We start from the raw sequence: 14,534 nt of genomic DNA on the forward strand, positions 1-14,534 counted from the left end.
ATTAACTCATTCTGATCTGTTCGATCCACAAAAACATGCCAACGCTATTCATTTGTTTTGCTATTAATGCACTTAGTCCGCTTGGCTCCGAAAAGCTTCTTTAAACTGTGAGCTCATAAGCGATTTTGAATTTTCCCGCGCAATTTTAGCACGCCAATCTTCACGTCAACTTCCGCTGCTTCTAGAAGAGCTCAGGCTGTCGTAAGTTTAGTGTAGCAGCAGATGCGGCTGCTGCGAGCACAGTTTGATACGACCGAGCGACCTACCGACTGCTGCTACGGCTGCTGTTGTAGGGGTGCCAGTATTGCTGTGCTGCATCATTGTCCCGTAACGTCTGGTGACGCTCATTTTGGCCCGTTGCAATCTATTAGTTATCGAGCAGTTGGCTCGTCAGTCGTAATCGCAGAAGCGCTTTCCAACGCAGTCGACTGTCCTGCAGGTGCTTGTCACGGAACCGTGGAGCCGCCGGGCGCCAACACGATCCTAGTGGAGACGCCATTCTCGAAGTTTCGTAGGTGAGAGTCTGTATGTCATTGTTTTTGTTCAGCATCTATCTAAACTATATATATGACTGGTTTGATTCGCACCCAGTCAATGGCAAGATGGCTCGGCTATGTATAGGCCTTAAAAGGGGATAGTCCGATGTGGCCGTACCAGTTCTAACAGGCAGGTATATAGTTGGATAACACTCATTTTGTGTATTGTCTGCTTTTCATATGTTTTGAGTTTAGATATAGGTAGATATATAGACGTGATGTGCATGTTATATGCACTATGTAATTGTATTCCCGCTGTGTAATATATATATATATATGAGTTGAGAAGATTTAATCTGCTGTGGACCACGTTCGATTGTATCAGATGCAGACCTGTGAGACGAATGTGGTCGCTCTGCATCGTCTCGCAATTCAAAAAAATCGATCTATATTTTACAAAACAATAATATAATTTACAATATATAGCGGTGATCATGATGATCACCCTAGTCAAGAGCAAGAAGACAATGGTTGTCATATCACCATCGTTGACTCGGCGTTGCCGACAACGATAATATATGGGTTAGTATTGACACGACTATACACACACGAAATTGTATTATCCGATTGTACAGTCTAGTTGCACAGGGCGAGTTGTATACAGAGGGTGGTTTTGAAATATTAATTTTCTACTGACTGTCAAGTTAGGCAAAACAAGCAACACACAGACAAACAACCCAGAAGACAAATCCTACACGAACACCTGCTACAAAAAACACATCAACCACGTCACCAAAACCAACCAAAGGGAAGGAAATGTGTTAGTTTGAGGTTGACTGTTCTCACACGAAGCGTGCGAGGCGGTAATGATACCTTAGAGGTAACTTTGAAACATTTCTCAGCAGTTTGTTTGAGTGATCGATCGCCGGCCCTGGTCGCTGGTCCATCCCATAATGACGCACTCATCAAAGAGCTCGAGTCATCGGCGGAGAAGGTCTTCTTCAGCGTCCTACCGACGGAAACGACGGTGCAGGGAGCGTTCACGCCAGTTCGCTGATCACAGGGCGGGTAGCAGTAAGGGTGACCGTTCGCGTTCCCGGTCCAGATCGCGATCTCGTTCACCGCTCAGCCGGACTCCGATCCAGGACGACAGCGATGGACATCTGATCTACCACGTCGGCGATGTCATCCGGAAACGCTACACAATCTTGGCCACGCTCGGTGAAGGAACCTTCGGTAAGGTCGTACAGGTATTCGACGAGCAAACAAAAGAAAAGCTCGCCCTGAAGATTATCAAGAACGTCGACAAATATCGGGACGCCGCTAAGCTCGAGATCAACGTACTGGAGACGCTTAACCGTCAGGACGACGCGATTGGCCAGAAGCTCTGCGTTCGTATGCTCGACTGGTTCAACTATCATGGACACATGTGCATCGCGTTCGAGATGCTAGGCCTCTCCGTATTCGACTTTCTCAAGGATAATAACTACCATCCCTACCCACTGGAACAGGTTCGCCATATCGGTTACCAACTGATTCTGTCCGTTTTACATCTACATCGCAATAAGCTGACGCATACTGACCTAAAGCCGGAGAATATCCTCTTCGTCCGTTCCGATTTTGACGTTCTATACAACGAAAGGAAAAAGCGTGAGACGCGCCGTGTACGAGATACATCGATTAAGCTAATTGACTTCGGTTCGGCAACTTTCGACCATGAACACCATTCGACGATTGTTTCAACGCGCCACTATCGGGCGCCTGAGGTCATCCTCGAGTTGGGCTGGAATCAATCGTGTGATATCTGGTCGATTGGCTGCATTCTTTTCGAGCTGTATTTAGGCATAACACTTTTTCAGACGCATGATAACCGTGAACACCTGGCCATGATGGAACGTATTCTCGGTCCGATACCGTCGAAGATGTCGAAACGAACTAAGACCAAGTATTTCTACCACGGACGGTTAGACTGGGACGAGAAGTCGTCTGCGGGCCGTTATGTACGAAATCATTGTAAACCTTTGCATCGGTACGCAACCACCGGTGATGAAGAGGTTCGTGACCTGTTCGACCTCATCCGCAAAATGCTTGCTTATGATCCGAAGGAGCGGCTGTCACTGAGACGAGCCCTTGACCATCCGTTTTTCGAAGCACTTGACAATCGTTACCGAATTCACGGTAGCTGCGGCATCGGCACGGGTAGTGGTGGTTCGAAACGTTCAGCCGATGAAGACTCGGCGGCGATTCGGGACTGCAGTAGCGCTCGACGTTCCTCGAGCCAAGGGCGTGCGAGCAAACGGCGGAGAAGTCTTTCCAGATGATTGTTGCTTACTCCACTTCCCATTTGGTTTATCTATTGACACGTTTACCTTAAAAGATTTCCGATTTTTATGTTTAGAGCCGCAAAAAGGCGAACGTACGATCTGTGCCAGATCGTACAAGCATCACCGTTGCGGGATCCGCTGCTTTCGTAGAAGCAACTGTGCCCACGACAACTATCCGTAATTTTTTTTCTAGCAAATAAGTTAACACAGTGATGACAACAATAATGATCGATCATTATGCACTAGCAGGTCGTGAAAGAAGCCAAACAACAAGTAAAATAGTATAGATCGCTGCTATGCACACACCCGTGATAGGCGTTCGTCCGGCGCATGTATTTGTAATGGGGGACTCCCTTAATAGAACATGTCTGGTTATTAAGATTAATAAACTAATTTAAAACAAACTGAATAGGCAAAGCAGAGAACAGACTAGGTCCTAAAGTTGTTGGTATTTATTGGCGCTGAACAAATGCTCCCTTTTCAGTAACTCGCCCTAGACTCGATTGTTTTTCTGGACTCTTCCTAACGTATGTGCGTAGCTGTTTTTTTCATGACTATTACCGAGGTATAATGATTGTCAGTTGTCATTCTAAGTCGTGCACGTAGTTTTTCAATTCGACCTCCTATAGTTACAATAATTAAAATTACTACAGATATTTTGAGCATTCTTTTTGACGAAAATTTTCTTCGTTAACTCTTAAAAACTAATTGCTTTATTCGTCATTCATTTATGAAACTCAGTTCCATTGAAGGGCGGGGGAGGGTTATTAAGTGGAAACGGACCTCTATGGGAAGAGGAATAGCAAGACGTAATAGAATGTTGATAGGTTACAGAGGGGACTTGTCTAGCGACGACAAAACGAACGCTAATGCGCTGTTACTAAATGCTGATCAGCCTAAGAAGCTTTTTCTACAGAATCTTTAGTGATTTATCGAACGATGACAAATTAGCCTGTGTGATGAACATTGTTGAGGGTAGCCGTAACGCGATATCCGTATCGTCGTATATGCTAGTAGTAATTTCGGCTGTACATTCGGCAGAGGAAACAACACTAGTGGGTGTACGTATTAGAATTCGGGCAGCAAATATAGTATAGATATACTATCTAGCTGAGATGGTACCCGGGAAGCGTGTACCTCTTTGGAGAGGGCTATTATACCTACGAACAGATGTGAGCGGCGGAGTACCTATTATTGAACTAACCACAAAAATACAGAATGGAAGTGGTTGTATTAGTATAGACTTAAGAACATTAAGTTAACAAAAGGGAATCTAATACACCTTTTTTGAGAGAATCATCCTTTTAGAGGTTGTGCCATGAGTTGGTTAGTAGCGCTACCAGTAGAAAAGCAAGACAACTGAGAAAAAAGTTGAACATTAGAAAAACAAGGTTTCGTATTAGGAAAACGGGGAAAAAAGATATCTTCAACGAAATCTATTGTTAGCGAAGATTCGTATGGCCTCTCGTGTAACCGCCGACACATCTCAATGTTGTAAATACAACTATATATGAGTTCGCAATTGCATCATTAGTATTATTCTAACGATAATTAGCAATGAGAGATGAAAAAGTGGGTGTCCAACGAGGTGTCGACAGTCGGTGTATCGGGTCTATTATTTGCAAGTGTGAATTTTCAGGTAATGAAAACCAGTCGCGGACCAAGAAATCAACGAAATTAACTATACATTATCAGCTACGAACTTTGTAAACAAAAAATGATCGAGTTGCAAGCAAATTTAGGAGAAATTACTTATGATAACATTGATACGTAGAATTATTCTCGATGCTGACAAGCCGATGTTCTGTTAATGAGCATTGTTCAATAATTGTGGCAATAACGTTGTATGTTATGTATACAAATAGAAAGTGAATTATGAAAAATATATTAAAAATCATTTGAATTTAGGAGAGAATTAGCATTTTATGACTTGCGATTCTTTCAGAAATCAGGCGGCGCGGGGGGGAATACGCGAAAAGTCCAGGTCCGCGCGTTCCTCGGTGAACACTCATAAATCATTCAGTCACTAATCCACCTATTATTCACGCCTATATGCGTATACATGTAAACACACATACACTCACGCTCACCTTACTCATATTGTTACATGAAATAGGCGAACTTTGGGTAGGTTTGTTTTATAGATTATGCATTCTTCATAACGTAATCAAAGACATACATACGATATAAACATAGACGTTCAATAATATAAGTGGTAGATTTTTACTCTTTATTTGCGCTTTAAAAATACGAAAAAATCCCGAAAAGTGAGAAAGAGAAAAAATATTTAACAACGTAAAACAAATATTTCGAAAGTTACGAAAATTGCGTCATTAATTTACAAATGAGCTTTGTTGCACAGACATTGCCAGAATAGTAAACAATATCAATTTAAACTAAGCCCATTTTATCACTATGTTCTAACATACGACATTTGTTTAGGTAATAGGCACACATAGACAATTATGTTTATTAAGTAGAATGGCCTTAAATGTGATCGCTGTTATCAATATCATTAACCCCCTGCCATTGACCTATGTGGGCGGGTCCCTGTGTGTATGGATGGGCGTGTGAACATGTAGCTTGTAAATTTTGATCAGGATAGTGTTAGTGGAAGTACATGATATCATCAATTGTAATATAAGTGTGTATATAAAGACACTTTGCTTTAAAATAAAGCATATTAGGGCTCTTGCTAAATAGAATGTGCTTTGGCGTTTTCTGCGTCGACGCCATTTGGGTTAAAGGGACAGATTCGCTTGGCAGTTTACTTATGCATAACAAAATCGGACCTTTATCACTATTGTGATTAAATAGAATAATCTCTTGCGAATAGGCCTGTCACCGCGAACTTAACCGAAAAATCGGTGTTAACCGCTGGCGAATTTTTTGTCTCGAATTTGTATTTCAGTAGAGTCATTCGAAATGTCCTAAGTTTTTTGCGAACAGGCAGTATAATTGTATTAATGGCTGAAGTTCGCCTTTCGTGCAAAGCCTGTCGAAGGTATCTCGTTTAAAACGCTTTCCATTTGATATATTTATGCATTCATAGTGTAAGGAGTGCGTAGTTATTGTTTCACAAGTCATAAGGCACGACTACTCAGATGAACCTATTTCTCAAAACTAAAAAAAATTTCCAAACATGCCATTTGGGCTGAAAGAAATAATTGGTAGAAATATGCTAAGGAAACATCCCTGCGGCAAGTTAAATCTTTACCAGCACGAATAAATAGTGTGTGCACTCCTATATATAACAAACTATATAACAAAAATAGTTGCCACTATTGATCATGAGACGTAAGACTGGCTATTTTAAGGTTGACGTGATAGAAATAGACATGTGTTGGTTGTTGCATCGCTATGTCTTCAATCAGACATTTTTTTTGGCACCACCACTATTATTATTGTTAATATAGTTATTTGTACTCAATCGTTGGACACCACAACTACTACTTTCACACACATACCCTGTATCGTGAAAAACTAGCTAGCCAAAAGTGCTATTGCTGCCGAATTTTGTGTATAAAAATGCAATACGATAAAGGGTCTGATTTTACAACGAAGCGAAGCAGAGGGGACATCTGATCGACAATGATATTTTAAACGTTATCAGTCATTTTATCTTCTGAATTTATCGCAATGACAGCGATCGATCGATGTTGGCCTTTGCGGTGTGCATTATGTATTGGTACCATGAAGTACGCAAACGACACAGACCAGTAGTTTTGGATATTTGGCTCGTCTTCACAGCGAATAGTATTACACCAATAATGGGTGATATAAATTTAGGACATCAGAGCGTTATAATAGTAAGCTGTGGATAACATCATGGTGAAGATCTGGTAAAATTTTATAAGATAAGTTTTACTCGACGCATAAAAAATTGCCATAGTGAAATGGATTGAAAGGCACGTGCCCTTAGTGTAGGACCACGACAAGCAAACGATGAAAACGGAAGCTGGAATTGTACTATAAATGTAATATTATCAGCACTTCTTAATATCAGCTAGGCTGGGGGTGTCAGACAGATTATGGTGAGTATGGCAGAAATAATAAATTCATTGTACTTTACAATCTGGTAAGTTTTTATTTTTTAACACGTTTGAATTCAGTGTGTCTACCAGTTATTCGTATATGGTTGTGCTCATGTTTCGTTGTTGTTAAATAAAAAATGATATGCGAATTAAGACCTTACATTAATTGAACACTTTATAGTCTAAAACAAAACTGTTTCCAGAATGCACCGAGATGCTTCTCTCATTCAAAAGCTTATAGATCATAAAATGTACCACTTTATATTAAAATTTGCGAGATCACTTTAAAAAAATTAACTGAAGGTAAGCTATTCCAAATTTTCGAATTTTCACGTCAGATCCGTGGTGATGCGTGCTAGGATATTTTAGTTTATACTTCAAAATTCAGGATCAACGATATGCATAGAGAAACATCGTTTCTACGAATGTTCAGAGAATTGGTTTAGAATTTCTCGTCATCTAGTACTAGCTTTTTGCCACGGTGGGCAAATTTCATTGAGTAAAATCGAACTTTAGTCCTGTTCAAAATTATGGATACTAGACATTCAACGACATATTGCTCAAATAGGAAATCCCAATGATGTGCCGTGCAGTGCCGTGATAATCGTGGTGCTTTCCGCATTTAGCGGGTAGTTTTTCGTCTGCTTTGGTAAGGCCTTCGTCGGTGAAGCCTTCGCTGAAATAAAGGTGAGATCAGCAGCTGGTGAAAATCCGCGCTGCCGGTTCATTAAGGTATCTTGGTCATACAAGAAGAAATTGTAGTTTATTTAAAACGTTAATTACTTCACAATGTTCAGCCAGATAATTATCGCCAAACTAAACGTTTATTTATTCAAGAACATTTATTTGAGAAGACTATTGTTTAAACTCAAAAGACTCTCATGTACACCTCTTAGTAGTTCTATTTTCATTGGTTTTCAATTTCGCTTTAATATGTTATTTGACAATCCCCAAACTCTGTACCAAAAGGTACCACGAATGAAACGATAAAGTTGACGTATTGATGTACGTCTTCCTACCGAAACCACCAATTTGAGTCTTTCCTATAAACCTTAGTACTAATAATAACAACGTGGTGAGTATAATTAAAGATATTTAGGATAAATCTATTACGTAAGTTTTAGAACCACATTACCAATGCAATCTGAACAAACTATTAGAACATAAGATTCTTTTTCTTATATATAATTAAATATAAATAATTAAAATATCCTACAATATAGAAAAAATAAGAATATCCTAAAAAATAATAAAAATTAATGCCCCAACGTTTGTCATGAATGTGTGTCATCGATGGGCTTTAACCAGCGCCCTTTGATCAAGTATGTCAATGGTTTAGCCACAGGGAATAGATATATTAGGATCCAAGTTAAAAGAAGAGTGAAAATATTTCAGCGATGCATATACGTGTCATGGAGTTTGTGGAGTAACTGAGGTCGAACATGGTCGTCTTATATGTCTGTTACATGGTAATGATATTACTTCAACAATAAAACAACACAATGCGTGCGCATTCGATTAGTTACAAACAAAATCAGCTGCAACAGAATTGTTACAAATTACGCTAGAAGATTCTAAATTCTTTCTAAAATTAAAAAAAAATCTAAAAAAATATATTTTCTTTAAATCAAAACTAAGACTGGCTAAGCAATGAAGACAACAGATTATATGAACAATTATAGATGTCAATTTTCATACTAAAGAAAATGAAAAAATATTGTCCATTCTTAAATCCGAAGTGGAGTTGAGGCGCTTGAAATTATGCGTAAGCGAAATCAGATTTTTGCCGTCGCGAGCGTATGAATTAATTCGACGAAATGTTTTCCCTCGTTTAAATTTAATGGTATATGCAAAAAATTGCAATCCGTTACCAGTTTTCAAAGTAATTGAAGCAAGCTTCTTAATTCAGAGAGCAAGAGATACGGTATGAAGCACGAGCCAGTTCCTTACATTTGTAAATCTTTTTAAAATTGGAATAGTTTACTTTAACTCGACGAAATGAATGCGTAAACACGTTTACGTAAAGTACATTTTCGTTGCGATAAATCGGATAAATTTATGCATAAGGTAACCAGTGTTAGAAAGCAAATGTGACAAGCTTCATGGAAATACAAGGCACTGCGTTGTTGATAAAAATAGAGCACAGGTATATGTTCGGAGGCCAACAATAGCTCGCAACAACTGTAAAGCATGTCTTTGCTTTTGTAAAACACGACATTGGACGGCTTAACTTAACTTAAATTTAAATTATTCGAAGCACAGTCTGGAATATAGCCCACTTGCCAAAAAAACTGACTGCTAATGCACCGCAACTGTATTTTTCAGCTTCGCTTAATGTACATCTCTCTATATACTCTAGTCTAATGAATTTAGTTCGCGATAGTTAACGCTTATCGTTCGGCACGTTCGTATGGCCTTCAATAATTAAAGCATTCACCCAAGAACACACGGTCAACGTTTATTCAGGAAAAATTATTTATTCGAATTGGTACATTATCGTGATCAACATACACAAACAAAAACATTTTACGAATAATATTACATCGATTTGGTAATACTTCGGACAAAGCTGATGCGTTTTCTGATTTTTATATGCTGTAACGTAACACATTATACACCTGTTTCCCTAAAGGTACTTCACCGTCAAAGTAATAAGCGCTAGAAGAAACGCACTCGCAAAAAATTTACAACCGGCGCTTCCCTAAAATATGAATAAAAGATAAAGCAAAAAGAGTGCACAAAATTATTGATCACTACAATGATAAAAGTTGCACCGCGATACCACGCAGGTGTCAACGATCTCATCGTTCATATGCGATACTCAACAACAGGTCATTGGACAACAAGCAGACATTACACCTATGTTTGCGTTCGTTTGAACTTCGAAAATTAACTTATCCAACGACTGAACTACTTGTCTGCATTCGCTTTTCGCTTTTTCGCTAACAACCGATTCCTCGTTTTGTTTTTCATCTATGTTTGTTTACGTCACTCCAAGAATATAAGAACGTCAGAAAAAACCGTCATTTTTTTCTCAGCTGTTTTTCGTTTCCAACTATCATCCAGAAACCGGCATCTTGTATTTCGTCGGATCTCGTTTGCTTCCCTTTGTATTTCAATAGCTTTTTTTCTTGCTAGGCCATTTCTTAGACTGATGTCACAAGCCGTCTAGGGTTATATTATGTATATAATAATGGTTTCATCACGAACATCATATTTTTATTAGTGTATTACTGTGAGCTACTAGGAGAAGATCTGGGGACAGTTGAATGCCCCCACTCGGTATAACGGGTTATATAATCCACTAGATCGATAGTTTTCTAGCATAATTATTTGGCCGTGTCGGTGTCAGTCAGTAAACTACCATGAAAACGCTAGTACCGACGATCATTCTCAGGTGATCTGAAGCAATGCAGAGTCAGTTTAAGGAGCACCAATTTTCCCCAAGGGACCAAGAAGCAAATTGTGGCCGACCGCGTATGTTTAATGCTTCGAGATAACTGCCGTCCACTGAGTACGACGTTTGATCGACGCCAACATTTGTTACTGTTTTTATTAGCAGTGACTAATGTTCTGTATCCTCACGTTTCCGCCGCAATCGTTTTCTAATTCGAATCGTTGCCAAGAGAATTGATGTCGTCTTCATCGAGTTCTACGCATGCTTCGCCGAAGTTGAAAACTCGCCTGCGCAGCTGTCGCATGTATTGTTGTCGTTTCAGATAGATTTTCACAGCTCCCTTGGTCAGGATGAACGCAAGACCACCCTAAATGTAGTAAAAAAGCAACGGGAAACCGAAATAAATTAGGACGTTAGTAATGCTTTTTAATATTACCGCGACGTTACCAAAAGTAGTAGTTCCTTCCAATCATCTTCTAAACAATAGCCGTATTACGCTAACGATAAGTCTCATACGTTATTGATATACAAAAATCTAATAAGAACTGCTAATCAGGCTCGTTTAAAAGTCAAATTAGCGCTCGTTAGTGATACCTGTTTATGTATTTTTGTATAAATATTTATACCCGACGTATATGCCTTGCCTTCGATTTTGGATATTGTTGATCGCGGTTTTACGTTTCTGGAACTGAAATTTCGAGAGGATTTCTGCTTTTTCTCCAACTCCACGATATGTCTATACCAATCTATACATGGCCAACCATCTGTTTGAAAATACAGCTTTACATTTTCAAATATGTAGTCCTACATACACGCTTCTGTGAACTTTTCCGCTGACTCTATAGATAACAGGTTCCAAATGCAAATCCCAACAGTTATATAATGCTTATTATTCCCAACACGATGCTTGTTTATTGATCACACTTTTTCTAAAAAATGCTATCAATGACAGTAAAACACTGCAAAAAGATGTATCACAAGATAACATATATCTCTCCACCCTTTTATGGTGTGAACAATTTTTTTATGAAGTGAAAACACAAGTTTCGAATGATGCCTTATTTGCTAGAACCACCCGGTATTGTTTTCTTCCGAAAAGTAATCAGCTAGTCAAGGTCACGCGTGTAGTTCACATATCAAACACCAGCCATAAACGATTGGCCCTCTTTGCAAACGTCGAACCGCAACGGTAGCTGCCCAAGGAAGGCAGTCTGAACGCTTCTGAGTGACTAGGTTACACGGTTGTACTCCGCTTTCGCTCTAACAGTCAATATAAGTTTATATTTATAAATGGTGATTGCCTGGAAAAGATTTGGAAAAGACTTTGCCCCGCCATCTCACTTGATGGAATGAGGCAGCACATAGGAAATTATAGAATTCCCTGACACTATCTATTGCCCTTGTTTCTCCCCGCCGACGCACGTTTTCACGTCACCTGCGGATCCGCATGGGCTTTGGCCTATACCTACAAATAACGTCGCGACTTTATTGTATCGACTGCCTGAGCAATATTTTGAAGTGAGCTCAAGCTAACGATTATAACGTCAAACATGGACGAGTTGTTACAGCTGACTCATTAGCACGATAATTATTACGTACGAACTGCAAAAAAAGGATACAAATGTGCGCCTAAAACTATAGCACACTTCTATCTACAGGCAGTTACGGCAAGTACTTTTCGCTATAAAAGCATTGCCTGTATATGTTCTACATGCGTTACTTGCTAAATAAGCAGGTGCTTATTTATACTATTTATTAAAAATTTAAATAATTTGTATTAAAAACTCCTTAATGATAACAAAGAATAAAAGCACTATTAACTAAGAAGCATTGCCTAAAAAACTAACACACTGAGCATTAGGAACCATTAACCTCGGACAGGTACAACGATGAGAATACGTTTTGTACTCTACGATAGAGTACAAAACTTAGAATGAGTTTCTGAATTTTTGTTCTCTGAGTTCATCGATAAACTCAGGGAATAGAGATTGCATTTGTTCACAAGTGCAATTTCGATTACACTTAAAAATGCCCCACGTAGATCTATCGAAGGACTTCATAGATACGTTAAAACGCTGAGTCTTTAATTCGAATTTTAAGATCTTAAAGTTCTTCTCGACTAATCTTTTGCTCGGCAGCTGTGGCTATGCACGAAAGACTTCACTGGTTTATTAATTTTTTTGTTCTGGTTGATTCATCTCGCCAACTGGCTTTGCTTAACCACATGGCTATCACACAAGGCGCAGTTTCTCGGCCGATTCGCAGAAGCCTCACATAATGAAGTATGCAATTACAAATCAATTGTACTGACTAAATATACGTACAATAACACGAATTTTGAAATCACTGTTAAAGTGCATTGTTTGGACGTACAGCATTATGTTTCTTTATAGCAAACACGACTTTGCACATAAGCTAACTTAGTAAAGCCCAGTTAAGCTACGAATAAAACGTGATTGTTTTGAGATCACTTCAACTGAGATCACCATAGCTTTTCCAAATCAATAAGCTAAAATACTATTTTTACATATAAATTATCCCATCGAAGTCCTTTGGAGCCTACGAAACACAACTTACCAAACTAGTGATGACAACTACACCTGAAATTATTACCTTAGCGAATTGAGCAATTCATCTAGGGAATACCGTAGTAATCAGTTGAACTTCATCACAATAATACTGCTACATAATGGTGAGCACGCATCCTTAATAGGAAAACATAGTGGACGCGCAGACGTTTTAGTGGTTATCTAGAAAACACTTTCACCATTTCCATACATAAAGGCTGACAAGCCACTCACTGGCCACGAGATAACACCGTTGTTGTCAACTTTTTAACTACATTTATTTTCTGTTATATTTCTAACTTGGATTTACAATTCATTTGATAATAATCATCATCCATACACGGTCACTGTTTGCTATCAACTAAACGACTTTATACTTGCTGAGAGTTTTTCTCCGGAAATTCTTCTTTCAACTTGTCAAGATCCTTCAGCGACATTGTTGCACTGCCCCTCTTTGCGGGCTTTGGCTGACTCTCATGGGGTTTCCACCCTATGAACGATAAAATGTGAAATGTTGCCTGAATATTGCCTTTCTCGTTTCCATACATCTCTTTGTATTTTGCCTCAGCTAACTTCTGCGTTCGCCGATGCAAGTGCGTCTTTCGTTTCCACACGCAGTTATTCTCTGCCATTCCTTTGAGATCTGCCATCAGCTCACGCAATCCGGGATAGCCGACAACAATGCTATCAGAATCAAGGGTGAGCATTCTGTACCCAGCGTTTCGCAGAAGACCGCCTAGATCCGTGGGTTCGATAAACGGCGAAACATGAATGCCAAACCCGCCTTCGAGTTCTGTTTCCGCTACTTGGAGGGCACTCCGTAACTCAAACAGAGTGTCGTTCCCGCACAAGCTTCCAAGAAAGACGCCATCTGGCTTAAGTACGTCGTATACGCTACGGAAAAGCCCGGGTAAATTATTAACCCAATGCAAACTTAGGCTTGATACCACCGCATCAACAGAATTACTGGCAAAAGGTAGTGGTTGCTCCTCGTCTACAACACGCCGACTCACCTAGAAATTTGTTCTGTTATTAAGCTTTCATTTCTTGTTTACTTCTGCAATACGTAAACGCTGAATGAGCAGGAAACATCTGCTTATGTCATAAAGAATATATTATGAAAATGGGTAAGAGCCTACTAAAACTAAGGCTTCTTATGATTGTATATAATATATATCCATGTGAATGAAATAGTGTTGACAGAATGCAGTCCTACATACCTTAAGACGGTCGTTACCTCGTGCTGCCGCTACAATTTTTTGCGACATGTCGCATAGGATATACTCATCAGCAACGTTTTCCATAAGATGCTGTGCAATGTAACCCCTACCGCAGCCCAACTCCACTATTACATTGAGTTTACGTTTGATGTCAAATAATCGATCAGAGTTCCGGTAGCCAACTTCTTCGCGTAGATAATCATACTTTTCAGCTTCAGGGTTGGCCACCCACATTTCGCGATGTCTTTGTTTTGCACTTCTATCAAAGACATTCATCACCCCGAACTTTTGTTGAGGATTCGAAGTAGTTACCGACGTAGCTAGCTGTCGACAAGCTACACGGTAAGCGGATAACATGATCCAGCTTTTTAAAGTCTGTTTCAGGATACCACCTTCCCCCGCGAAATTTGCTTAAGCGTTTCAACGCTAATAATTGGATTGACACTGGATTTTGTGTGCTTCAATTCTTTTCGGAATTTCGGTTGACAACGGGTTTGGTTTTAATTCCTGTAAATT

The 14,534-nt window shown here is 39.4% G+C and overlaps 3 protein-coding genes across 6 annotated transcripts in view; 1 reads left to right on the forward strand and 2 right to left on the reverse strand.

Moving 5' to 3' along the window:
• Positions 1-49: 49 nt before the first annotated feature.
• On the forward strand, positions 50-6,874 carry Doa (CDC like kinase darkener of apricot). Of its 4 annotated transcripts, none has more exons than XR_002675014.2 (2): positions 50-515; positions 4,746-6,874. XR_002675014.2 is itself a non-coding variant. In XM_022815198.2 (2 exons), the coding sequence occupies exon 2, from the start codon at positions 1,430-1,432 to the stop codon at positions 2,795-2,797; it is 1,368 nt and encodes a 455-aa protein (XP_022670933.1). In that variant the 5' UTR covers positions 173-515; positions 1,379-1,429; the 3' UTR covers positions 2,798-6,874. The 4 variants fall into 4 exon arrangements, 3 of the variants coding, with proteins under 3 accessions (XP_022670933.1, XP_022670932.1, XP_086830746.1); XM_022815198.2 differs by having other exon boundaries at positions 173-515; positions 1,379-6,874; XM_022815197.2 differs by having other exon boundaries at positions 175-515; positions 1,382-6,874.
• Positions 6,875-9,287: 2,413 nt separating this feature from the next.
• Positions 9,288-14,534, reverse strand: part of LOC111253637 (E3 ubiquitin-protein ligase MARCHF5-like) — a 40,216-nt gene continuing 34,969 nt past the window's right edge. The window contains exon 6 of the mRNA XM_022813350.2: positions 9,288-10,598. Within this exon, the coding sequence (XP_022669085.1) occupies positions 10,440-10,598 (159 nt within the window). The 3' untranslated portion in view covers positions 9,288-10,439. The remainder of the gene's footprint in view (positions 10,599-14,534) is intronic.
• LOC147754450 (arginine-hydroxylase NDUFAF5, mitochondrial) lies at positions 13,052-14,423 on the reverse strand. The gene is made up of 2 exons (XM_086974623.1): positions 14,019-14,423; positions 13,052-13,811 (listed from the first exon to the last, which is right to left on the reverse strand). Exons 1-2 carry the CDS (start codon positions 14,373-14,375, stop codon positions 13,170-13,172), a joined length of 999 nt encoding a protein of 332 aa, XP_086830749.1. The 5' UTR covers positions 14,376-14,423; the 3' UTR covers positions 13,052-13,169.

This window comes from Varroa destructor, unplaced genomic scaffold, assembly GCF_002443255.2.
Source record: "Varroa destructor unplaced genomic scaffold, Vdes_3.0 BEIS01000007.1, whole genome shotgun sequence".
Classification (NCBI taxonomy): Eukaryota; Metazoa; Arthropoda; class Arachnida; order Mesostigmata; family Varroidae; genus Varroa; species Varroa destructor.

What these genes read in the sequence shown, in the direction of transcription:
- Doa (XM_022815198.2), top strand. Translation starts at nt 1,430, where the DNA reads ATGACGCACTCATCAAAGAGCTCGAGTCATCGGCGGAGAAGGTCTTCT.
- LOC147754450 (XM_086974623.1), bottom strand. Translation starts at nt 14,375, where the DNA reads ATGTTATCCGCTTACCGTGTAGCTTGTCGACAGCTAGCTACGTCGGTA. An exon ending in GAGGTAACGACCGTCTTAAG is followed by an intron (nt 13,812 to 14,018) that starts GTATGTAGGACT and finishes ACAAATTTCTAG; the next exon opens with GTGAGTCGGCGTGTTGTAGA.